This window comes from Bos taurus, chromosome 20 (assembly GCF_002263795.3).
Source record: "Bos taurus isolate L1 Dominette 01449 registration number 42190680 breed Hereford chromosome 20, ARS-UCD2.0, whole genome shotgun sequence".
Classification (NCBI taxonomy): Eukaryota; Metazoa; Chordata; class Mammalia; order Artiodactyla; family Bovidae; genus Bos; species Bos taurus.
In genome coordinates, this window is record NC_037347.1 from 62947984 (window position 1) to 62973176 (window position 25193).

Below are 25193 nucleotides of genomic sequence, written 5' to 3' on the forward strand. Positions count from 1 at the left end.
GTCACCGCGTCCACTTCCGTCTCGGCCGAAGGCGCCTCCCCGCTCGGCTGGTCCCCGACCGGCTCCCCTGGGTCCCGCAGGGCTGCCGCGCTGCCCTCTCCTGTCCGGTCTCCTCCTCCTCGCGGGGTGGACAGCGGTCTTCAGGCGGCTGGAGGAGGTAAGTGTGTTTTGCTGGCCTGAGGACTCCGCTGCAGGTCGGCGCTACTCTGACTTGCGTGCGTGCGTCTGCAGGAGGCAAAGGAGGTCTTTGGCATTTGTGCCCAGGGAATGAACCTATCCAGTTCAGTCTCAACACCTGCTTACAGCAAAGCAGGACATTGTCCCTTGCAGGACCGCCACCCCGCCATCGTGCTTTGGAGTGTTTTCCTGTACTACATTTTCACCGTACATTTTGAAAAGAAAGTTGAACTCATACTCTGCATAAATTTGCAATCTTTTTTTTCCCCAATGAAACACCATGTCACAATCCTTTCCTGTATGCTATTAAATACTCTTCGTGCCTGTGTTCCTACAATTGAACATTTTGGTTGTAAAGTTCTTCCTACTAATGTAAAAGTGTGCGGGGAGGGGGGGAAATGAGCATACCCGGGTCCAGTCCGTTCTCCACACTTTGAAGCATTTATTAACGGGTGATGGAGAAGGGAGTGACAACCCACTCCAGTATTCTTGCCTCGGAAATCCCATGGACAGGAGGAGCCTGGCGGGCTACAGTCCATGGGGCCGCAGAGAGTTGGACACGAAGCAACTTAGTGTGATGTTAAAAGAGACTGGGGCTGGTCTAGGAGCATGGCATCCTGGGTGCTGGCTGGGTCCTGCCAGCAGAGACTGTACAGTTCCCGCTGGGCCACGTGTGTCAGGAGGTGAGGCCCAGGCCTTGCTGACACTGGGCCCTGTGATTTAGGGCCACTTGCTGATGGGAATGCCACCTGTTGTTTTCAAAGCCCATTTAAAGTAGGTGGTCAGAAGTGAGCCTTGTGGGTATCAGTGGGAATGCCATCTGGGCCTCGCCACAGTCCAAGAAAAGGCCAAAGGCAGGCGTCTGGTTGCCAAGTTCACAGGCCAATCTAGCCTCATCCCATCTTGTTTTCTAATTAATGTTCTCAAGACTGTGTACCCTCTGGAAAACGCAGCCCTGACTGTGTGTGTGCATCAGTCACGCAGTGGTATCCGTGTAGCCCGCTGGTCTCCTCTGTCCGAGGAATTCTTCAGGCAAGAATACTGGAGTGGGTTGCCATTCCCTTCTCCAGGGGATCTTCCAGACCCAGGGATTGAACTCGGGTCTCCTGCATTCCTGGCTGATTCTTTACTGTTTGAGCCACCAGGGAAAGCCATGTTTACTGAAAAACAAAAATAACTGGGGGAGTTGATGTTCACAGGACCATCTCTAAGGGTAGAGACTGGAGATCGAGTGCCCTGCAAATTCCAATGTTTACCCTTAAAGGAAGCCCCCCAGGCTTTCCTGGCAGCCACCTTCATGGTCCTGTAACATTCCTCAGTGTTGCTTTCCATGTCTTTGCAGGGGTTTCCATCTCTAAACCTCTGAGGCTGCTGGCACTTTATTCCTTGACTTCTTTGCTAGTTACATTTCCCTCGATGCCAATCGGCTTCTCTCACTGAGATCTGCTTCTCTGTCTCTGTTAGAGAATCTTCATTGCTTTGGGAAGTGTGACTCCCGAGTTATTTAAATCCTTGGGAGTATGAAAGCAGGAACTAGCTTTACCACCCCTTTCTCTCATCTTCTGCCCTCCAGTGAGAAAAGGAGAGTGTTCAGTTACACAGTTAAAGGGTACTTTTCCGTGAAAGGCAAAATCATGAACTGAACTGAATACGAACATGAGCATGTGCTAAAGATTCTGTTTTATTCATTAAAGAGGGAACTAGGCAAGTGTTATCATTGCTTCAAAAGAAGAAGTCAAGAAGCACACATTCGTAACGAGTAAAAGAATGCCTCCGGAAGGTGCATCTTAGGGGAGGAGGGAGGACACAGCAGCCCCTTGACTTTGCAGATGGAACACGCCCCGGGGATCTCCGTGGGTCTGCTGCTGCTGCTTAAGTCGAGTCATTGTCTGACTCTGTGCAACCCCATAGACAGCAGCCCACCAGGCTCCTCCGTCCCTGGGATTCTCCAGGCAAGGACACTGGAGCAGGTTGCCATTTCCTTCTCCAATGCATGAAAGTGAAAAGTGAAAGTGAAGTTGCTCAGTCGTGTCTGACTCTTTGCGACCCCATGGACTGCAGCCTACCGGGCTCCTCCATCCATGGGATTCTCCAGGCAAGAGTACTGGAGTGGGTTGCCATTGCTTTCTCCCTCTGTGGGTCTAGACTTGTAATTTGGTGGAGACATTTGCTGTGTGAAGGAGGACTGGAGGGTGTTAGAGAAAAAAATTAATCATTCGTGATGCTTGTTAAAAAACGGTAAGGTAGAGTTATTCAGGACCACTGTGATAGCTGTAGGGACCACTCCAGCAGGATTTTGCAGTAGGAGAGAGGCAAGGGGCTTTAACTCCAAATGTCAGGAAAAGTGGGAATTTCTAGCCAGAGAGCAGAGTAGGGTTCAGTGGATGAAAACAAGGGGATTCCGGCTTAAGCTGACCTAACAGGATTCTTACAGAAGATGATCCAGGGTGAGCAGACATCCCCTGGGGGGTGGTGGAGGAACAGGAACCGAGTCAGATACGGAGAGTGGGGGCTGAACCGACTTAGCTCGGAGTCTTACTAACACTGCATGAAGCCCAAAGTCAGAGCCTGGCTGAGAAGAAAGTTCAGAGGGTCCTGACTGGAATCAGATCAAGGAGAGCATCTTTGTCGAGGGATGAGAAAACTGGTCTGTAGAAGGTGGCTCTTGCAGTCATTCACAGTTGTGTGGGATCTTGCATGGATGTGGTGGGCGGATCGTGGGCTTCACTGCTGCATTTTGGGTGGCCTTGCCAAAAGAAATGTGCCCCTCGGGGTCTCCCCTGCTGGGGTCTGTCCTGGCCACCCCTGGTGTCATACAGAGGACTCCGACTTCTGGAGGCGTCCGCGGTGAAGACTGCAGATCTGATCTCGGCGTGGCTGGTACGTGTGGCTAAGCCCACCTGCCATGATCCAGAAAAGCCCTTCTCGGTACATTTTATGAGGCCCCCACCATAGGTGTCAGCCCACAGTCCGATCCCCTTACAGGAGGAAACCTTATCACTCACCATGACCTTGTCATGTCATTGGAGGAACTCTGTGTTTCAGTGGAAAAGTACCTGTCAACTGTAGCACACCCTCCGAGCTGTATGGTTCCAGCCCTGTTCACTGTATTGGAGCTGTTCTGCAGCTCTGTGAATGTTGGGGGTTGCTGATGATAGGTTTGTAAATTCTGTCCTGTCTGGTGATAAACTAATTGGCTTCCTCCTCTACGGTGGAAAAATTGGTTTGGTCTCCACGTACAGTTCATCTCCAGATCCCTCTCCTGGGTAGACGTCTGTGCCCTTTCCTTTTCCCCTTAGGCCCCGTTACAACATCTGCTTTATTTCCTCTTATTACACGAGTAATGCACAAACCTTAACATGAAGTCTTTTTGATAACTCTTCGGGAGTCATAATAGTTTTACTTTGTTTCCTGAAAATTATGTTGTAACAAGTGTGTACTTAGGGGGTGGGGTGAGGGAAGGGCCCAAATCCTAAAGTGTCTGTGCAGAAAATTTATGTCTAGTACAGTCAGTCGAGTGTCAAGGGCATGTTTCCCAAGGCTCTGGCCCACAGAGAAACTGTCTGCCCTGCCCGCCGTGGCCTTGGGCTGGGGCACACAGGCTGGGCTGGGCTGCTGTGCCACGTGAAGGCTCTGGCAGGAGTCCAGCCTTCGTGTGTGGCATGGCCAAGCCTTCCCTGGCCACCAGCCCTTTCTGCGGGAGAAAGACCTTTCGGGATCAGCCCAGAGAGCGGCTCTCTTGGCTGTAAACATTCCTTTTGGAAAGTGGATAGCGGTGGAAAGTCAAGGAAAAAGATTCTGATTCGAGGTTGCTACTTTCCTGCTGTCTTGCATCCTCATTGGACTGCCCAGGTAAGAAATTAGCCAGAGGCATTGCTCTTCAAGAAATTGTGTGCAGTGGCACATGAAATTCACTGCTACTATTGCTCTGACTTCTCTTACTAATCCTCGTTCTATAATGTCGTTTATGGAAGCAAAGCCGTGAAAGGTACAGTCAGATTTTTCTACGATCCAATGGCCCATTCTGTTTGTATTTTTTCTGGTTTCCAGAGCTCTGCTTAGCAGGCAGTCCTGTTGTTGTTGTTGTTTTTAGTCCGACTCTTTGCAACCCTGTGGACTGTAACTCGCCAGCTCTGTCCGTGGGATTTCCCAGGCAAGAATACTGATGTGGGCTGCCATTCCTTTCTCCAGGGGATCTTCTCGACCCAGGGATCAAACCCGAGTCTCCTGCATTGGCAGGTAGATTCTTTCCTACAGAGCCACCAGGGAGGTCGTCAAATGACTAACTCTTAATTTCTCTTTCCTTAAAATGTATTTATTGCTAGTTATGAACATTTAGAATCTGGTAGAAAGTACAGGATATCATGTAACAGCCACCTATAGTTACATGACACAGATTTAAGATATGAATATTTTGTCCTATGTACTTGAAACCAAAACTTAAAAAAAAATATTTATTTATTTGATTTTGGCTGTGCTGGGTCTTCGTTGCTGCACAGGATTTTCTCTAGGTGCCGCGAGTGTGGGCTCCTCTCCAGTTGCACTGGGAGGGCTTCTCACTGTGATGGCTTCTTGTTGCGGAGCGCAGGCTCGAGGGTGCTTGGGTTTCAGTATTGCAGTCCGTGGGCTCAGAAGCTGCAGTCCGTGGGCTCTACAGCACAGGCTTAGTTGTTCTAGTGCATGGGCTTAGTTGCTCCGCTGCATGTGGGGTCTTCCTGGATCAAGGATTGAACCTGTGTCTCCTGCATTTTCAGGCAGATTGTTTACCCCTGAGCCACCAGGGAAGCCCCAAATCAAAGCTTTTTAGGGAAAGAAGATGTAGCAAATACAGTTAAAACCAACTGTCTCCATCCCTTACCTCCTGACAGTAACAACTGTGTAATGTGTGGTGTGTTTTATTCCCATGTGTTTCACTTTTCCTACAGTGTTCAGTGGAGTATTATTGTTTGGAGGTCTTAGTATTTGTTAAGCATCAAAAAGCCATTGTCTTTTTATAAAGCATTAGGTTTCGAGATTGAACATTTTGGTGCATATGTATGGAGTTTGTTCACTGAACTTGCAGTGTCCTTTGTAAGAATGGATTAGCTTCCTATAGCTGCTGTAACAAATCACCACAAACTGGGTGATTTAAGACAATAGAAACTTACTCTCTCATTGTCCGGAGGCCAGAAATCTGAAATGAAGATGTTGGCAGGGCCATGCTGTTCCTGACACTTGTAAAGGAGAGTTTTTCCTTGTCTCTCTCCTGGCTTCTGGTGGTGGCTGCGGTCTTTGGCGTTCCTTGGCGTGTAGATGGCTCGCTCCAGCCTCCGCCTGTGTTGTCCCGTGACTGTCCTTCCTGTGTGTCTGTACTACTACTACTAAGTCACTTCAGTCGTGTCCGACTCTGTGCGACCCCATAGATGGCAGCCCACCAGGCTCCCCCGTCCCTGGGATTCTCCAGGCAAGAACACTGGAGTGGATTGCCATTTCCTTCTCCAATGCATGAAAGTGAAAAGTGAAAGTGAAGTCACTCAGTCGTGTCCGACCCTCAGTGACCCCATGGATTGCAGCCCACCAGGCTCCTCCATTCATGGGATTTTCCAGGCAGGAGTATTGGAGTGGGGTGCCACTGCCTTCTCCATGTGTGCCTATATCTGTACCCAAATTTATTTCTCTTCTGAGGACTGCTGCTGCTGCTGCTGCTAAGTCGCTTCAGTTCTGTCTGACTCTGTGCAATCCCATAGACGGCAGCCCGCCAGACTCCCCCGTCCCTGGGATTCTCCAGGCAAGAACAATGGAGTGGGTTGCCATTTCCTTCTCCAGTGCATGAAAATGAAAAGTGAAAGTGAAGTTGCTCAGTCATGTCTGACTCTTAGCGTCCCCATGGACTGTAGCCCACCAGGCTTCTCCATCTATGGGATTTTCCAGGCAAGAGTACCGGAGTGGGGTGCCATTGGCTTCTCTGCTTCTAAGGACACCAGTCATTAATTGTATTAACACCCACCCTCCTCCAGGATGTTGTTGTTCGGTCTCTCAGTCGTGTCTGACATTTTATGACCCCATGGACTGCAGCATGCCAGGCTTCCCTGTCCTCCACTATCTCCTGGAGTTGGCTCAAACTCATGTCCGTCGAGTCGGTGATGCCATCCAACCATCTCATCCCCTGTCGTCCCTTTCTCCTCCTGCTGTCAATCTTTCCCAGCATCAGGGTGTTTTCCAATGAGTTGACTCTTCCCATCAGGTGGCCAAAGTATTGGAGCTTTAGCATCAGTCCTTCCAATGAATATTCAGGGTTGATTTCCTTTAGAATTGACTTCCTTGCTGTCCAAGGGACTCTCAGGAGTCTTTTCCAGCACCGCCATTTGAAAGCATCACTTCTCTGGCACTCAGCCCTCTTTATGGTCCAGCTCTCATCTCTATACATGACTATTGGAAACACCATAGCTTTGACTATATGGACCTTTGTTGGCAAAGTAATGTCTCTGCTTTTTAATATGCTGTCTAGGTTGGTCATAGCTTTTGTTCCAAGGAGCAAGCGTCTTTTAACTTCATGGTTGCAGTCACCATCTGCAGTGATTTTGGAGCCCAAGAAAATAAAGTCTGTCACTGTTTCCATTTTTCCCCATCTATTTGCTATGAAGTGATGGGACCAGATGCCATGATCTTGATTTTTTGAATGTTGAGTTTTAAGTCAGCTTTTCCACTCTCCTCTTTCACCTTCATCAAGAGATTCTTTAGTTCCTCTTCGTAACCTGGTTACCTCTGCAAATAACTTATTTCCAAATAAGGCCACTTTCATAGGTTCTGTGGGTTCAGACTTGAACAGTATCTTTGGAGGGGGACATGATTTAACCCATGACAGTGAGTAAATGACAGTGTATCCTATTCTTCTCCTGATGGTCCTTAGATTGCTTGCATAGGTTGCTTGAAATTGTTGCTACATCTTGATGGCAAGAACAGTCTTCCACATCCTCTGCGGGTGTGCGTGGGTGAGCACATACACACATATGCATGAATTTCTCCAGGGAATACACCCAGTGGGGGATTTCTGGGTTGCATTGTTGCCTTTGCTGACCTGCTTCCCAGAGTGTGTAGCAGTTTTTACTCCCTTTCTCCTCCCTACACGGACATCATCTCTTGGTGCTAAAAGACTTATTGCTGATCTGCAAGAGGTAAAATGGTATCTTGTGTTGTTCTTAGTATTATTTCCTTAAATACCATTGAGGTTGAGTATACTTTCATATGTTTACGGACCATTCAGGTATATCCTGTTATGAACTGCCTATTCATACCTTTGGAGCATTTTCTATTGGAGTTGTCTTTTTCTTGTTAATTTCTAACAATTCCTCATGTATTTTATCTGGATACAACAGCCCCTGCTTTGAAAAGAGTAACTTCATTTAGTCTGTATCTTTTTTCCTCACTTTTTTTAATGGAACCTTTTATCTTACAGTGTTTAAAATTTTAATGAGAGTTTGAAAGCTTTTTGTTGTGGAACATCTGAAGGGTGTATGGAAGTCCAGAGACTAGTACAGCGGACTCTCCTGAACCCCTCACATCCAGCACTGTCAGAACTCGGACACTGCCACCGTCGTGGCCCTACTGGGAGAGCCCAGACTTCTGGTCATTTTATCAGTATGAGTGTTAGCATGTTGCTATAAAAGCTAGGACTCATCAAACCGAAACTTTTGCTGATATAATACTATTCCTCTTTCCCTCCCCCCACCCCCACCGTTAAAATGATTCTCAATATCACCAAAACTACGCAGTCCATTGATTTTCTCCAGTCTTTTCCAAGTATTTATTTACTTACTTGGCTGTGCCGGGTCTTAGTTGCAGCATGTGGGATCCAGTTTCCTGATCAAGGGGTTGAACCCAGGCCTCCTGCACTGGGACTTCGGAGTCTTAGCCACTGGGCCACCAAGGGAGTCCCCCCAGTTTTCTCATTAAGTGTTTTTTTAGACTTGGTTACATCAGCACCTTCTTGCATTTAGAACAGTAGACAGCACTTCAGCACTTCCCATGAAACCACCAGCAAAAAGCACAGAATTACAAAAGACGTGGCTCTAAATAGACCACGAGAAGGACGCTTGTTCACAGCATGAGAGCTGAAACAGGAAGTGAGAGCGCAGCCTTGTTCAACCTTGGCTGGGAACGCACGTCTCAGTGGCTCAGATTTTTCACAGCTCTACACAGACCTGCAGATGACGCAAAAGCCCTGAAAGTATTGATTTTGGCCTTCTGAGTAAATGTAGCAAGTAGGCAAGTTCATGAATATAGAATCTGCAGATCATGAGGTTCGACTGTGTGTGCTGATCACTCTCAAATGCATGTCTTCAGCTTGGCCCCCGGCCCTGAACTCGTCATCCAACTGTCCGCTCAGGGTGTCTCAGAGCCATTTCAAACTCTCACGCCCCAGACTGAAGTCCTGGTCTCAAACCTGCTCTGTCTCACTCTCCCCTTCCCGTTGAGACCTTCTGTCCTTTCCCAGTTGCTCAAGCAAAAGACCTAGTCACCCCTGACTCTTTTTGGTCAAGGACCCTACCCATGCCATCTGTCAACAAAACCAGTTGGCTGCACCTGAAAAATCTACTCAGCCCCTGACTGTTCTCCCTCTTTTCTCCATTGCCCCTCTTGCAGAAATAATTTGGCTTTTCCTCCATATTAGATGGGAGCTTTTGGAGGGTGCTGGGAAGTGGAATATCCCCCACCGCCCTCCCTGATCTTTCTGTTCCAGTTACACTGTTCCTTGTTGTTCTTCAAAAACTGAAAGAAAGGACGTCCCGGGTGGCTCAGTGGTAAAGAATCCGCCTGCCGATGCAGGAGACACGGGTTCGATCCCCGATCTGGAAACATCCCACATACCACGGAGCAACTAAGCCCATGTGCCACAACTGTTGGGTCTGTGCTCTAGAGCCCAGAGCCACAGCTACCGAGCCCATGTGTGGTGACTCCTGAAGCCCACGTGTCCTAGAGCCTGGGGTCCACAGGAGAAGCCATGCGATGAGAAGTCTGCACACTGCAAGTAGAGAAAAGCCCGTGCAGCAGTGAAGACCCAGCACGGCCAGACACACACACACACACACACACACACACACACACTGAAAGCAAGCCAAACTTGTATACCCATCACCTAGATTCAGTAAGTGCAGCTTGCCATAACTGCTTTATGTGTCTATATGTGCGTCTGTGCATGTCTGTTTGATGAATGATTTGAGGGTAAACTTCCGACGTTGATATTTCATCCCCTACTTGAACATACATCTTCTAAAACTAAGAATGTTCACCTGCATAACTATCACACCAAAGAAACTTAATATTAATTCATAATATCAACTATCATCCATATTCATTTCCTTGATTATTCCCCAAATGTCTGTTATAGATATTCTTTTCAAAATAATTGTATTTCATTTATTTATATATTTTACTTATTTATAATTTTATTTATTTTATTTATTTTTGCTGGGTCTTCGTTGCTGCTCAGGCTTTTCTCTAGTAGTGGGGAGTGGCAGCTGCTCTTTGTAACGATGCGCAGGCTTCTCTTTGCCGTGGCTTCCCTTGCTGTGGAGCGCGGGCCTAGGGACGCGGGCTTCAGGAGTCGAGGTGCACGGGCTCAGTGGTTGTGGCTCCCCGGCTCTAGAGCGCAGGCTCTGTTGTGATGCACGGGCTTAGCTGCACCGAGCCATGTGGGATCATCCTGGATCGGGGATTGAAGCCACGTCTCCTGCATGGCAGGCGGGTTCTTTACCAGAGTCACCAGGGAAACCCTGTAACTGATCATAATTTGGAACCAGGATGTAGTCAAGACTCACACAGTGCATTTGGTTTCATTTCTCTTTAATCTCTTTTAATCTCCTGCTGCCTCATCCTTTATTTTTTCTTTTCCATTGATTTCTAAAGTTAGGAATGTTTCCTTCTCTTGTGTTCTGTATATTTGTCAGTTTTTTTTCTGTGTCCAAATTTAATAGCATGAAGTTGTTCATACTATCTATGAGTTTTAAAAGGAAAAATATGTCCTTTTTTCATTCCTTGTGCTGTTATGTTGTTGTTATGTGTCTTTGTCATTCTGTCCTTTTTACTGATCTGGTTTCCTGGAGATATACCTGTTTTATAACTCTTCAAAAAAACTCAGATTTTAATCATTTTCTGTTTTCTTCATTGTTTATTTTCATCTCATTATTTTCTTCTTTGGGGTTTATTTTGTTTTTTCCCCCTCACTTTTTTTTTTTTTAAGCTGAGCTTTAAGGGATCTTAGTTCCCTGACCAGGCATTGAACCCAGGCCCCCTGCAGTGGAAGCTTGGAATCCTAACCACTGGACTACCAGGGAAGTCCCTTCTCTCACTTCATGAATTGGATTCTTAGCTAATTTCTGTTCTTTCCTCTTGTCAATTACATACACTTGAAGAGGATCAGAGAATGCCATCCTCAAATATGGCATTTGGGCATATTGATTATTTTGAGCTGAAGGCAACTGAGAAACAGCAGATGAAAAAAGAGTTGTTTTTCACCCCCACTTTCTGCTTTCCTGCCTAAAATTAGGCCATAACTACCCCCCACCACCCCTGCCCAATGAGAGGAGCAACTCTTATCACCAGAGATGAAGAGCTGTCACTGAGATGAGTCTGAATTAACGCACTGGGCTCAAAGATCCTTTTCTTTTTATCAATTCCCCATGTCTTTCCTGGTCACATCTCCACAATTTATCACCCTTTGTTAAAATGGTATTTAAGCCATGTGTCTCCTTCTTGGGCTTTCACTTCTTTTCTGCAAAGCCCCTGTGTACTCATTAAAAACATTAATAACATGTATGCTCTCTCTCCTGTTAATCTGCCATTTTTTAAAAAGGAAAGTTTATTGAAGTATGATATATTCACTCCTTTAAAGTGTACAGTTTGATTGATGCTGAAGTATTGAACTGGGTAGCCACCACCAAAACCAAGATATGAACATGTCCATCACCCCAATAAGTTCCCTGTCCCTTCGCAGTCAGTCAGTCTTCTTCCACTCCCAGCCTCTGGCAATAGTGATTTAATTTCTTTCTCTATTACTTTACCTTCCCTGGAATGTCATAGGGGCTTCCCTAGTGGCTCAGCGGTAAGGAATCTGTCTGCCAGTGCTGGAGATGCGGGTTCAGTCTCTGGATCAGGAAGATCCTTTGGAGTAGGGGCTGGGTACCTACCCCAGTATTCTTGCCTGGGAAATCTTTCCTATGGACAGAGGAGCCTGGTGTGCTGCAGTTCATGGAGTTGGGTTGCAGAGTTGTACATGACTGAGCTTGCATGCACATACACTTGTGCTTCTAGTGTTTGTAATGGGAGTGGATTCTGATCAGCCTTGATCTTATTACCCAGAACTAGAAGTGATCATTGACTTCATGCCTGAATACACTTCACTGGTGGCTCCATGGTAAAGAGTCTGCCTGCCAGTGCAGGAGATGTGGGTTCAATCCCTGGGTCAGGAAGGTTCCCTGGAGAAGGAAATGGCAACCCACTCTGGTATTCTTGCCTGGAGAATGCCATGAACAGAGGAGCCTGGCAGGCTGTAGTCTATGGGGTGGCAGAGTCGGACACAACCAAGCAACTAAACAACAACATAGTTAAAATTAATTTTCCCTGTACTCTTGATTTCGTTTACTCATTGTTTGTAAGCTTTGGCTTTGCACCACTCAGAGTATAATGCCTGTTCTCTCCCTGTAGCCCGACCTGAGTACCTCCAATGGCTAACGAAGCTTATCCTTGTCCATGTGACATTGGCCATAGAATAGAGTATGGAGGGCTGGGGCATGAAGTTCAAGTGGAGCACATCAAGGCTTATCTCACCAAATCCCCCGTGGATGCTGGCAAAGCTGTGGTTGTCATTCAGGATATATTTGGCTGGCAGTTGCCCAACACCAGATATATGGCTGACATGATTGCAGGAAATGGATACACGTACGTATGAAATTCTGTGTTTTTTTTTTTTTTTTTTGGCTTAAATTCATGTAAATTTCTGTATTTTGTTTCCTTCAAAGGAAACAAAACCAAAAAACCCTGACTGTGTTCTGACATACATTATCTATTTTCTTATCTCACTGGAAAGAAAAAAGGAAGTGAAGTCACTCAGTCGTGTCCAACTGTTTGTGACCCCATGGACTGTAGCCTACCAGGATCTTCCGTCCAAGGAATTTTCCAGGCAAGAGTACTGGAGTGGGTTGCCATTTCCTCCTCCAAGGGGATCTTTCCGACCCAGGGATCGAACCCGGGTCTCCTGCATTGCAGGCAGATGCTTTACCGTCTGAGCCACCAGGGAAGCCCTTAAAATGGAGAATGTCATATGATAGCCAATATCCAATGGAAGCCAACTGCTCCCAACTCAGTCTCTGGCCTTCAGATCCTCTTTGGTTGGCTGGCCGTGTAGACCTGCTGGATGCTGAGAGAGTTATTTCCCCATGTGGGGCCCCACATAGACACTAGTGCAGGACAGCTGGGACAGAAGTCAGTGCCGGGGTCCTCCCCCGGCTGATCCAGGGTATTCCAAGCGGGAATGGCATCGGCGACCTATTTATTTATTTAAATATTTTATCAAAGATATAAAGAGTAATAGGATGAGGATAGCTCAGTAGGAAAATTCAGTGGAGAAAAGAGGCTGAGTAGCTTGGTTTACGCGGGAGACCAATAAAACTTCAAGACAAGAAGTTTGCACCACTTACGTAGGCCGCAGGCGTCCTTCCGTTCTCCCGAAGGAGAGGAGACACTGAGGCCTCCCCGGTCGGATCTTAGAAGCCCAGGCATAATTAGTAAGCATGGTGGGTTCCGCGCTCCAGATGGAGACTCAACCAGAGTGAGAGAGAGAGCGACATGGGGAGACCAGTATTTCGAGAAACTGATCCCAATTCTTTATTTTCCAGAGTCTGTTTTTATACACTGAGATGTTATACAAAAGTCACGTGGGGACAGCAGTCCTGACTTTTATTAAAGTCAGGTGCTTCACACAAATGTATACAGAGGTCTTAGGGGTGTTACATCATCTTCTGGCCAGGGGGGCCTGCTGACAATTTACGACCCTCTCCTTGTGACAGCGGTCAGTCAATCAGGACACTTATTTCTCCAGGGCTGATTATTCTCAAAACAGACGCCACCCAAATAAAGTTACATTCCTACAGGGTGAGGGTGTAGTGGGTTTTAGTTAAGGAAAGAATTTACTTAGCCTAAGGTCTAACGTGATTAATATCAAAGGTTAATACTTATTCCTTCTATATATTCATTAATGTGTGTAAGGGCAGGGGATGTGGAGACTTAGCAACAAACATTGGCTCAACAAATGAAAAACCCTTCACCAATACAATTTCTAATCAGCCCATTATACTTATACTAATAGTTTTCTAACTTTTCTAAGGAACCTGTTTTTAGAAGGTTTAAAGCATCTCGTGCCTCTCACGGTTGGGAGGCTGTGAGCAATCACATGTGACCGGACAAGCCTGTCAGGCAGGCTAGAGAACCTTCAGAGGAGTTTGTAGGTTAAAACACTCTTGTCACACCCAAGAGTTTTTATTGACTGGAGCTCTAGGTTAACTCCTTCTCCGAAAGAGGTGGTGGGGGACAGCCCCCCGTAAAGTCAGAGGTGTAGGTAAGAGCACAAAGTAGTAAAGTAGGCAGGCTCTGGTTATGGGGGTAGATGCTCGAGGAGTTCCAGGGGGACTCCTGAGGCTCGATCCCGCCTTTGCGTATGTCGAGCCTCCTTCCTCATGACCTTTGTCATGGGCGGAGTACCTCACTCTGGCCCCCAACAAGTCAGCAACTCTGAAACAGACCCATTACTTGGCTCCTGAAGCATCTCTGCCTGGGGTCAGCTTTCACACACAGGGCGCCCATGGTTATCCTGGTCTAAACACAAACTATCATGTCAGAGTGAGACCTCCCTCACCTCCTGAAGGTCATCCCTTGGTCACGGTGCGTGGCCACGACCACCTGTGGTGAATGCTGTCATCTGTTTGCTCCTCACCGCCCTGGTGTTGGTAGTAGCTTCAGTAAAGTTTCCCTGATCGCTCAACTGGAAAAGAATCTGCCTGCAATGCAGGAGACCCCGGTTTGGTTCCTGGATTGGCAAGATCCGCTGCAGAAGGGATAGGCTTCCCACTAGAGTATTCTTGGGCTTCCCTGGTGGCTCAGCTGGTAAAGAATCCACCCGCAATGCAGGAGACCTGGGTTTGATCCCTGGGTTGGGAAGATCCCCTGGAGAAGGGAAAGGCTACCAACTCCAGTATTCTGGCCTGGAGAATTCCATGGACTGTATAGTCCACGGGGTTGCGAAGAGTTGGACACAACTGAGTGACTTTCACTTTCTTTTCAATAAAGCTTGGAGGAGAGAGGGGAGGGACCCTTCCTTCTGTCCAGCTTCGATAAGTGTAACGCCCAGCAAGCCCTGAGCGTGGTGTGCTCTGATTCCCTTTGTTTTCTCAAGAAGAGAAGCTGCAAAGCAAAGGGAGCCCCTGCCTTGTTTTCCTACAAGGAGAACCCATTTAAAGGGTGCATGCCCACTGATGCGTGATGTGGATTTACTGTTGACTGGAGAGAGGGTCTTCATTTGACTTTTCCCGTTTTTGTGCCCTCAGGTTTCTTTTTGAAGATGTGTGCTTAGTCGCTCAGTCGTGTCTGACTCTTTGTGACCCCATGAACTATAACCTGCCGTGCTCCTCTGTCCAGGCAAGAATACTGGAGTGGGTTGCCATGCCCTCCTCCAGGGGATCTTTCCAACCCAGGGATGGAACCCAGATCTCCCGCATTGCAGGCAGATTACTTACCAGCTGAGTCACCAGGGAAGCCTCTTGAAGATGAAGCAGCTTAACTCTCCAGGGGCTACCCCAGTATAAAAACAACAGCCAATCCTGGTTGCCTTCTGGCTTGGCCAGACCATGGGCTAGGGTGGGTCCTGGGCGATTGCCCTTCATCTTCCCAACAATTCTGCCGAGGCAGGGCTGTCGCAGTTCTCATTTTGCTGGTCAGGAAACTGGGGCATGAAGGCAGAGGTCTTGGGGGGCCCTAGGTCACCTGCTGTGACCAGGAGGCTGGATAGGATGGAGGCTTCTATTGTCTCAGTTCCGTTCAGGTCAGTCGCTCAGTCGTGTCTGAATCTGTGACCCCATGGACAGCAGCACGCCAGGCTTCCCTGTCCATCAGCAACTCCCGGAGCTCGCTCAAACTCATGTCCATCGAGTCGGTGATGCCATCCAACCATCTCATGCTCTGTCACCCCCTTCTCCTCCTGCCCTCAATCTTTCCCAGCATCAGGGTCTTTTCTACTGAGTCAGTTCTTCGCATCAGGTGGCCAAAGCATTGGAGTTTCAGCTTCAGCATCAGTCCTTCCAGTGAGTATTCAGGACTGATCTCCTTTAGGATGGACTGGTTCAGGTGGGTCCACTAGCTGGAGATGGAACATAAAAATTGGGTAAAGACGCCTGTGGCTTACAAAGCCCTTCATACTTGTCTGTTTTCCCTTCAGAATAGTTTTCTGAGGTTGGGTGGTGCTTGGCGCCATCTCTGTCGGATCAAGAAAAAAGCTCAAAGTGATTAAGTGACTTGTTAAGGTTCCAGGGGGGCTTCCTTGGTGGCTCAGTGGTAGAGTCCACCTGCCGATGTAGGAGATGAGGGTTCGATCCCTGGGTTGGGAAGATCCCCTGGAGGAGGAAATGGCAAGCCACTCCAGTATTCTTGCCTGGGGAGTCCCATGGACAGAGGAGCCTGGCGGGCTACAGTCCATGGGGTTGCCAAAAGGGAAAAAGTTGGACATGACTTCACAGCAACATAAGGTTTCAGGGCAGAACCGGGCAGTACTGGGACCTGAACTTAGATTCTTCCGACCCGATTTCAGTGTTCTTCCTCCCACCCCACCCCCTACCCCCCCAGGAGGAGGAACTGTGTTCCTCTGTCCATGGCCGTGACCTTTACTTTAGGAACTGGGTCTCTGGCTGGAGCCACGTTGCCCAGTCCCTGGGCTGATGCTCGTGGAAGGTTGACATGCCTGACATGACCATGGAAGGCTGACGTGGACCCCACAAGCCATCTTGTCCACTCCTCAGCCCTTTTAGAGCCTGCCCAAGACCAGACCCTCCAGGCGGGAGATTGTGCCCCGTTGGCCTCTTGAGTGGAGGCTGAGAAATTGCTTGGTCATGGTGACTGGACTGCTCAGAGGTGTGCCTTCTGGCCTGAGGCTAACTCAAAAGGCCTGCCGAGAGGTGCAGCTCCCCAGGGGTAGGTGCCACCCAGAGCCTTTGTCCCCGGTGTCACACCTCGTGGGCATTGTGCTGAGCCAGGCGTTTCCGAGGGGTTGGGCTCTGATTAGGCTTCTGGCGGCCCATGCACCTTGGGTTGTGAAATCCGAGATGCTCTGGCCTGGGGCCAGCTGGCCCGTTTACCGTGATCACAGTCGGCCCGGTGGCCACTGCTTTTTCTTTTCCTGTGGTCCAGGGCCGCCAGCACGCCAGGTTTCGTAAGGAAGGTAAACAGAGACCGAGTCCCAGCAGCTCCGACACTAAGACGGGTGGCTCTCCTATTTTACAGAACCATTGTTCCAGACTTCTTTGTCGGGCAGGAGCCATGGCACCCCTCGGGGGACTGGTCCACCTTCCCGGAGTGGTTGAAGACAAGAAATGCCAGAAAGATTGATAAGTAAGTTTACCAGTGTGTCACCAGCCGGCATGGCAATCTTGGTGGAGCCCCCAGGGACCCAGGAAGCAAGAGGCTGGAGGGAGGGGAGGGTCTGGCTTCTCCATCACGTAGGACCTTAGAGGCCACTGCTCACCGAGTCCTTCCTGAGGCAGGAAGACAAGGTCTATGCAGTGGAGGGGTAGAACCCCACAGGCACCCTGCTGCCAGCAAGCTCACTTGCTTTGCCTTCTGGGAAATTCTTCATGGTGAGGATGCTGAGGGAGCTTTCTTGAAGTCCCTGGGGTGCCCTGTCCCTTGGGCTCTTGGGGACCATAGACCAACACGCCTTCCTCCCCCTCGGGCTGCAGAACCGCTTGAAACAACAGGCAGAGAAGAAGAGAGACTTGAGAAAACCTCAGGCCCGTTTCTGCTCAGCGGACCGGAAACGAAGCCTTGAGTGCTGTTGTCCTCCCCCAGCGATCCTCCCCACCTCCCTGGGGAAACTGCGGGTCTTTAGACCAGACCCGCCAGACCAGGGCTGCTGTCTTGCCAGGGTCCAGGGAACAGTGGGAAGAAAAGTGGGGGGCGGGAAATCTCCCAGATTGCAGCCTTTCCTTGAATTGGCTCCAGCCAGTCCAGAAGCAAGGACCAGAGTGCTCAGCTGCCACTCGGAAACCTTCTCTGTCTGGAGGGTGAAGGATGGAGCGGCGGGGGAAGAAGCAGGATGTTCTCCAGGGCCAAGCTCCTCCTGAGTTAGAGACCTGAGTCCCAGGCAAAAGACTCCACCAACCCCTAGGCCTCGTCTTCCATCATTGGACTTTGTTCTGCTACACACGTGAGCCTCGTGTTTGATAAGTTGCCCCCAAGCCCAGGCTGGGGCAAGTGCCATAACAAGGCTCCCTGCCTGTGACCACCTGGTCCCTGGACTCTCCACTCCTCTAGAGCTGACCCCGGGCTGCGGGCCCCTCCATCCCCCGACCCGGGGGACCCCACGCTGACCCCTGCCCCCAGCCCCCAGGGGCCCGAGAATGGAGCTGGCATCAGACAAAGGTGTGGAGATGGGCATCCCGGGGATACCTTCTGAGCTGTGGATCAGCCTTTGCTCAGAGTCAGAAGATACCTCCCCAGCCTATCCGCTGTCTGCTGCAGCTCCTCGGCTCCGTCTCACTCCCCATGCTCCCCAGGGTTCTGTTCTGGACACCCCCTCTCTGGGTGCCTGTGTGGAGCAGCCGCGCCACTCTATGGCTTAGGCCAGGGTCTCCCTCGGGCCCCTGCACAGTCAGTCTGGGGAGATGCTGCAGGCTGCCCTGGGAGCTCCCCTCTTGCCGGAGCGTATCAGCAAGTAGCAACAACCTCAGAGTCTCACTGCGGGGGAGACCAGGGCCAGCGGCTCCCTTTGGAATTGCCTCTAGGGTGTGAAGCACCTTGTCTTGCGTCCCATCCTGGGGAATCTCACTGCAGGGGTACGGAGGCCCGGCTCCTTCACCCCAAGCTGGGGGACCCTCAGAGGTCACCCCAGCTCCAAGCTCCCCAAGGAGCCAGTTGAGGCTTTTGTAGAGACTGTGCCACTTGCCACTTTCTGTCCCCATCCTGCTTTCTCCCCTCCCCAGGGTGGACCCTGAGATCACTGGGGACCCAAGCTCCCACCCATTTATCCATTTCCAGGCCTCCCTCCCAGGGGTTCAAGCTGCAAGCCGAAGAAAAACAAAATAAGTAGAGTTAAGAGTAAATTAGAAGTCGAAACACAAGAAAACCCAAGAGCCTAGGACATGACTGTGAAACTCAGCTTTGCGTGTGGGGGTGGGCTGGAGAGACTAGTTAGGACATTTTGAGGAAGAGACCACGGGGCTGCCTCCCGTTTGTGAGCTCAGATCTGGGTGGTCCTTTCTGGCAGGCATCAGAGCAGCCCAGAGGAAACCCTTCACGGGATGAGGAGAACCACACCTTTTCAATCAAAATGAGACATAAAATGCAAGCACTAATTTGGAAAGTAGACTGAAGTCCTTGTGCCTGGTCAAGTCTTTTGTTTGAAAGAAAAGCCACCTTGAACTTACTGCTTAAGCAGTCATGGGATTTATTGGCTAACAGAACCGAAAAGAGGTAGTTTCTGGCTCTGAGCAGAGGTTGATCCGTAGCTTGGAAGGTATCCCCAGGATTCGACCTCCACACCCTTGTCTGATGCTGGCTCCATTCTTGGGCGGCGTTTGCCTCTGGATGACGAGAAGGCTGCAGCAGCTCCAGCCTCCTGTTGACTCTTTTCCTAGCAACCCAGCAAAATTCCCATTTTGTCCTGATGGTTATGACCAGGTCACAAGTCCACCCTTGAACCAATTATTGTGGCCAGAGATCGCTTATGCTCTGACTGGCCAGGCCTGAGTCACATATTACACGCCTGGAACCAAGGCCCCCAAGGTATATGGACCAAGCGTGGGGAAGAGAGATTCTTCTAAAGCTAAATCCTGGTGTTCCCGGGAAAGTGGGGAATATTCGCAGCAACAAAAGCAAAGAAAGGGTCACTCGAGTCGGTTGAAGAATTTTTACAGAAATGCCCTCTTCCTTCTTGTCCCCTCCAATTAAGGCACTTATTCTTAAGATCAGAGCATTTGAGAAAAACCAAAATGACACAAACAATGGCTTATTCCATTTCATTTTGCAGAATTACTCAGTTGCTGCTCTTCTAACATTTTGAAAATTACTTGCACCCAGAATGGTATGATACAAACGTTTAAATATGTTCCAAGATATCTTACGATTAAAGGAGAAAAAAAGTGCAAGAGAATTGTTTTCTCTCTCCCGTTCTTTATCCTCAATTGCAAACACACAGCATTTCTTTCTTATCAGAACAAGCAGAACTTTCTGGGCAGGGCTTGCAGCCCTACCTCCATTTTGGCATCTTGCATCTAAAAAAAAAAGCTGTATGAGTTCCAAACGACCAATTTGCAAATGAGCCATTTGCAAGAGGAGGGCCGCTGTCCTGGGTCCCCTCGGGCTTGCCTTGTCCTTGTGGCTTTCCCGACACCGCTGGGCTCCTGGGCACCAGAGGAAAGAGGTGAGGCAGAGTTAAAGTGTTGGTCAGGGAGCACGAAGGTGCCCGGTCAGACAGGGCTGGGGAGCTGCCTCCTGGTCGCGGCTGGGCCCTCCTGGGGAGGAGAGAGAGGAGCTGGAGGGTGCTTTCTGGGGCAGGACTTGGATTGAGCTGCGGTCGTTGGCTTTGATTCCGAGGCTGTGGGAGGCTGTTGCTCAGACTCGTCCTGTTTGTGCCGCCCTGTCGGGTGGTTGGAAGAGGCTGGGCTTGGCAGGGAGACTTCCCGGGGGATAGGGCACTGGTTACTGCTCTGAAGGTAGGAATCTCAGAGCCTCCCAGAACAGCTGCTGACAAAGCCCTGTAACCATTGGCATTCGCTGCCCGGCTCGCTTTCAGGGGGCCTCCACCTTTTTTTTTTTTTTTTGGCGGGCCGGGGGTGGGGGGTCGTGCCGTGCAACTTGCTGGATCTTAGTTCTCTGACTGGGGATTGAACCTGGGCCCTGGCAGTGGAGGTGCTGAGTCGTAACCACTGAACCACCTGGTTATTCCCCTTGAATGACTTTCCTTTCTGTTTCTTAGAGAGTTCGATGCAGTCTTGAAGTATCTGAAGCAACAGTGTCACACCAAGAGAATCGGCGTTGTGGGATTCTGCTGGGGTGGAACTGCCGTTCATCACCTGATGTTGAAACACCCAGAACTCAGGGCAGGGGTGTCCGTCTATGGTAAATCTGCCTTGTGTGTTTTTACACAGTGAAAACCGGAGGGTGTGTTGAGTGACAATGGCCGCAAGCCTCTTCCCCAGCTGAGGGTCCCGGATGTAACACAAAACCCGGTTGTGTAGAGATGTTGTGCTAATCTTCAGGAAATGGTTTTAAAAATCTGAAGCTAGAGGCGGATGTGTGTTCTAGCTGACCAGAGGAAACAAGGGCCCGACAGCATGACTTTGGGGAAGCCCCCTAACCCAAGGGCTCAATTTTTTTCACCTAGGATGGAGAGGATAATGTTTCTTTCCACGATAAAGGTTAATATCAATAGCGTTAGCCACAGCTTTGAAAAGATTTTTTTTCTAAGATATGAATTCTCAACTACTCACACATGTGTGCCCTCCTGCACACACACACACACACACACACACACACAGGTTTCCCAGGTGGCGCTAGTGGCCAAGAATCCTCCTGCGAATGCAGGAGACGCGAGAGATGCAGTTTGATCCCTGGCTTGGGAAGATCCCTCGGAGGAGGAAATGGCAGCCTGCTCCAGTATTCTTGCCTGGAGAGTCCCCATGGACAGAGGAGTCTGGTGGACTGTTTAGTCCATGGGGTCGCAAAGAGTTGGACACGACCGAGCAGCTGAACACACATACATGAAGAAAGGGAAAACCCACTCTAAAATGTAAATAGCAACATAAACATTTCATCCAGATAGACCAAAGGTATCACAGCAGTGACATAAGAACGTTGTTATCTGTGTCAGTCAGTTTAGTCTCTCAGTCGACTCTTTGTGATCCCATGAACCGCAGCACGCCAGGCCTCCCTGTCCATCACCAACTCCCAGAGTCCACCCAAACCCATGTGCATCGAGTCAGTGATGCCATCCAACCATCTCATCCTCTGTCGTCCCCTTCTCCTCCTGCCCTCAATCTTTCCCAGCATCAGGGTCTTTTCACATGAGTCAGCTCTTCGCATCAGGTGGCCAAAGTATTGGAGTTTCAGCTTCAACATCTGTGTACAGAAACATTATTAAGTTAGGATGTGAAACGTTTGACTTTGGCTTTTTTTCATAGTCGTATATTCCACAGTTATGCTAGAGATTCTTGTTTAGTTTAATGGTTCCTCACTGTGGTATTTTCACTTACTTTTAGCATTTAAAAAGCCCTTTACCTGTTAACTTACACAAAGGTGTTAGTAAGCAGCTAGTTGCTGCGCGCAATGGGGCTGGCCACCCAGGTGCTCCGGCGTGGACTGCTCGCCGACGCCCCCTCGTGGCCGCTGCTGCGAAGTGCCGACTGCGGAGCCGAGCTGGTCTTAGAGTCCTGGAGTCTCAAACGGGGGTCCAGCCACCCAACCTGGCCTTAACAGGATAGTGCAGAAAGCATGGCCTTCTTTCCCATGGCTCCTGACCTTCTAGAGAAGAACTGCAGCTAAAGGGAGGCTCTCCGGGTTACCTAACTTTGCTACAGAAAATGGGGAAATTTTATCTCCTCCCTCCTAACCAGGATTCCCCATGACCACCCTTGAGAACAGGCTCCTCTGTGAGTCCTCCGTCTGCCTAGGTCCCGACCTTGGGCTCTGTCCTTGGCCCACTGGGTCAGTTTAGCAAGAATCCTCCACCCTTGATACATGATCAGACTCCTCATGTCCCACCCTCAATGTCTTGTCACCCTGGCCTGCCTCCAGCAAGGAGAAAGTGTTAGTTGCTCAGTCCTGTTCGACTCTTTGTGACCCCAAGGACTCTCCATGGACTGTATCTCTGTCCATGGGATTCTCCAGGCCAGAATACTGGAGTGGGTAGCCTTTCCCTTCTCCAGGGGATCTTCCCGACCCAGGGATTGAACCTGGGTCTCTGGCACTGCAGGCAGATTCTTTACCGTCTGTGCCACCAGACGAAGCCCTGTCTCCAGCGAAGGCTTTGTCAAATGCTATCTGACCAGAATCCCCTTTCCGCTTGGTCCCTTTGTGACTTTCCGTCCACCAGTCCTCACCCTGCTTTATTGTCAGTAAATCCCTCTTGTCCTTACAGTGTGGTTGAGTCTGGTCTCCCTCCCCCACTGCAAATTCTCATTAAATAAAGTCATCCATATCGCGTTTAATAGGTGCCAGAATAATCTTTTGTTAAAGCTCCTCTTGAGCTTCCCTGATACTCAGCTGATAAAGAATCCACCTGCAATGTGGGAGACCCCGGTTCAATCCCTGGGTCAGGAAGAGCCCCTGAAGAAGGGAAAGGCTACCCACTCCAGTATTCTGGCCTGGAGAATTCCATGGACTGTATAGTTCATGGGGTTGCAAAGTCAGACATGACTGAGCAACTTTCACTTAGAACTTCTCTTATTTCAAAATATCAATGGATGGCAAAACTTTTACAGATTTTCCTATAGGACTGAGCACACCCACAGTTGTCTGAATCGGTGAGGATTTTGACTAAATGATCTCTAAATTTCTGAAGGCATCTTTAGAAGGATAAAAGCTAATTATTGTAAGTGACTTGCTAGGGCCCTGTGCTGTCCCCGGGGACTTCATACGCTTGGTCTCATTTGAGCACAAATACCCCATCAAACACTAAGTCAGAACCTCCGGGCTTGAGTAGACTGCGAGAAACTTCCAGAACAGCCCTGGTCAGATAGTTCAGGTTAGAAAGTTATCAGTTCTTGGTAAATGAAGGCACACTCCAGGAAGGAGCATTTTTCAGGCTGCTCTGCCGCATCTTTACCAGCCAGGCAGCCGGCAAGGCCTACAGTCATCATTTAATGACCTAATTCCTGGTGAGTGAGGTGGAGAGAAGGGAGAGCTGACTCAACAGCCTTCTCTTTGAGCCCAGTTGTATGGGCCAGGCCACTTCTGTGGAGCTGCTAAAAAATAAGAGAGATAAAACCCCCAAAGCACATGTCTTCCTTTGGAAAATCAAACTCGCGTCATTTTCTGTGGCTCGTGTACGGGAATCACACCCTCGTGTCTGCCCCTTCTCCAGGCATCATCAAAGACGCTGAAGACGTGTACGGTCTGAAGAATCCCACGCTGTTCATTTTTGCTGAAAACGATGCTGTAATTCCTCTCGAGCAGGTAAGCTGGCATCTTGTTTAAGAGGATGACTTGACATTTCGGGGAAGACATCCCAAAGGACTTGTGTGTTGCTCCAGATAGTTTTCAACATTGAAATTTTAAAAGTGGGTTTTCTTTGGGAGGGATTGTAACCCTAGAGAGCTGCTGGCATGGAGGCTCCTGGTAAGCAGGCCTTGCCTCCCTGTCCCCCGTGTGTAACCGACCAATTACCGTAAGTTCTCTGTCCTTGAGGACATGGCTTTGTTAAATCCAGTATGTTGATAAGGAAAGGCAGAAGGGAACTGTGGTTCAAAGCAGTTGTTTGGAAATTACTGTGGTTATTCACAGCCCTTGTTGTTGTTCAGTCGCCAAGTCATGTCCAACTCTTTGGGACCCCATGGACTGTAGCACGCCAGGCCTCCCTGTCCATCACCATCTCCTGGACTTTGCCCAAGTTATATCTATTGAATTGGTGATGCCATCCAAATACAATACATCATATTACAACCAATGCATTATATTAATGTTGAATATACATTTCAAACAACTTATATTTGAATCTACTGAAGTACAGATTGAATCCACTGAATATTATGTGGTCAAATAGATTGATATTTTGAGTAATATGTGAATATATTAATATAACTTCAAAATAGTGGATGTATCATTTTCATCAATATACTGCTCTGAATTCTTTTTGCCAGAGGTTAGGATGGTGTCAGTTATAAAATTAAAAGTGAAAGCTTCATTCTAGCTCTGGCGCTTAAAGCACGCACGTTAAAGCTCTGTGATGAGCATTCAGGGAAGGAGTGGAGACTGGAACATATTGCTGGAGGGTTAACATCCTGTCTTCATGACATCTTTTGCCAACCAGGTCTCTTTGCTGACTCAGAAGCTGAAAGAGCACTGCAAAGTGGAATATCAAATTAAAACGTTTTCCGGGCAGACGCATGGCTTTGTGCATCGCAAGAGAGAAGACTGTTCGCCTGAAGACAAGCCGTACATTGATGAGGCGAGGAGGAACTTACTCGAGTGGCTGAACAAGTACGTGTAGCCACAGCCGAGGGCCAACTTTCTCCAAATAGCTCTCTTTCGGAAATGTGCTTTGACATGCTTAGATCGTTTTACTTTCACTTTACAGAAAATAAATCAAGGAATCCTAAAATTCATTGTGTCATTTGAAACACAAATTAAGAAGGAAAAGTTAATGTATGAAATACTTTCATTTTTAACATGTGCCCCAAATAAGATTTTTAACAACAGGTCAGTACCTAAAGAATTTGGGCAATAGAGTAATATCCTAACTATTAGCAAAAAACCTAGAGGTCCCCAAGGAACACGTGACTAGGTTTGGCCTTCCTGGCCTTGAATTGAGCACATTCTCCAGAACAACTAAATTGGCGAAACCATGAAAAGCATGAAAGGTAAACTCAGGTAGAGCAAGAGCACACCTTCACTGTACTTTTATCTCTGTCTTTACAGGAGTGAATTTGTCATGATCATATACATATTGAGATTAAAGTAGGGTTCCATTGAACTAATTATATAAAGCTTATAAACTTGATTTTTTGGGTTTTTGAATCTGTGGCTTTTTCTAAAATCTAATAAACGGTGGATGAGAGTTGCCA

The 25193-nt window shown here is 48.7% G+C and overlaps 1 protein-coding gene across 2 annotated transcripts; it reads left to right on the top strand.

Moving 5' to 3' along the window:
- CMBL (carboxymethylenebutenolidase homolog) lies at positions 1–25193 on the top strand. 2 transcript variants are annotated; one of them, NM_001192983.3, is made up of 6 exons: positions 1–157; positions 11860–12093; positions 16699–16806; positions 20390–20532; positions 23495–23586; positions 24440–25193. In NM_001192983.3, exons 2-6 carry the CDS (start codon positions 11879–11881, stop codon positions 24617–24619), a joined length of 738 nt encoding a protein of 245 aa, NP_001179912.1. In that variant the 5' UTR covers positions 1–157; positions 11860–11878; the 3' UTR covers positions 24620–25193. The 2 variants fall into 2 exon arrangements, with proteins under 2 accessions (NP_001179912.1, XP_005221705.1); XM_005221648.5 differs by lacking the exon at positions 1–157 and adding an exon at positions 3874–4029 and having other exon boundaries at positions 24440–25191.

Bases quoted from the DNA above. Each gene is read 5' to 3' on its own strand.
- CMBL (NM_001192983.3), top strand. From the start codon at position 11,879: ATGGCTAACGAAGCTTATCCTTGTCCATGTGACATTGGCCATAGAATA. The intron at 20,533-23,494 runs GTAAATCTGCCT...CCCCTTCTCCAG, and splicing joins GGCAGGGGTGTCCGTCTATG to GCATCATCAAAGACGCTGAA. The intron at 23,587-24,439 runs GTAAGCTGGCAT...TTTGCCAACCAG, and splicing joins CTGTAATTCCTCTCGAGCAG to GTCTCTTTGCTGACTCAGAA.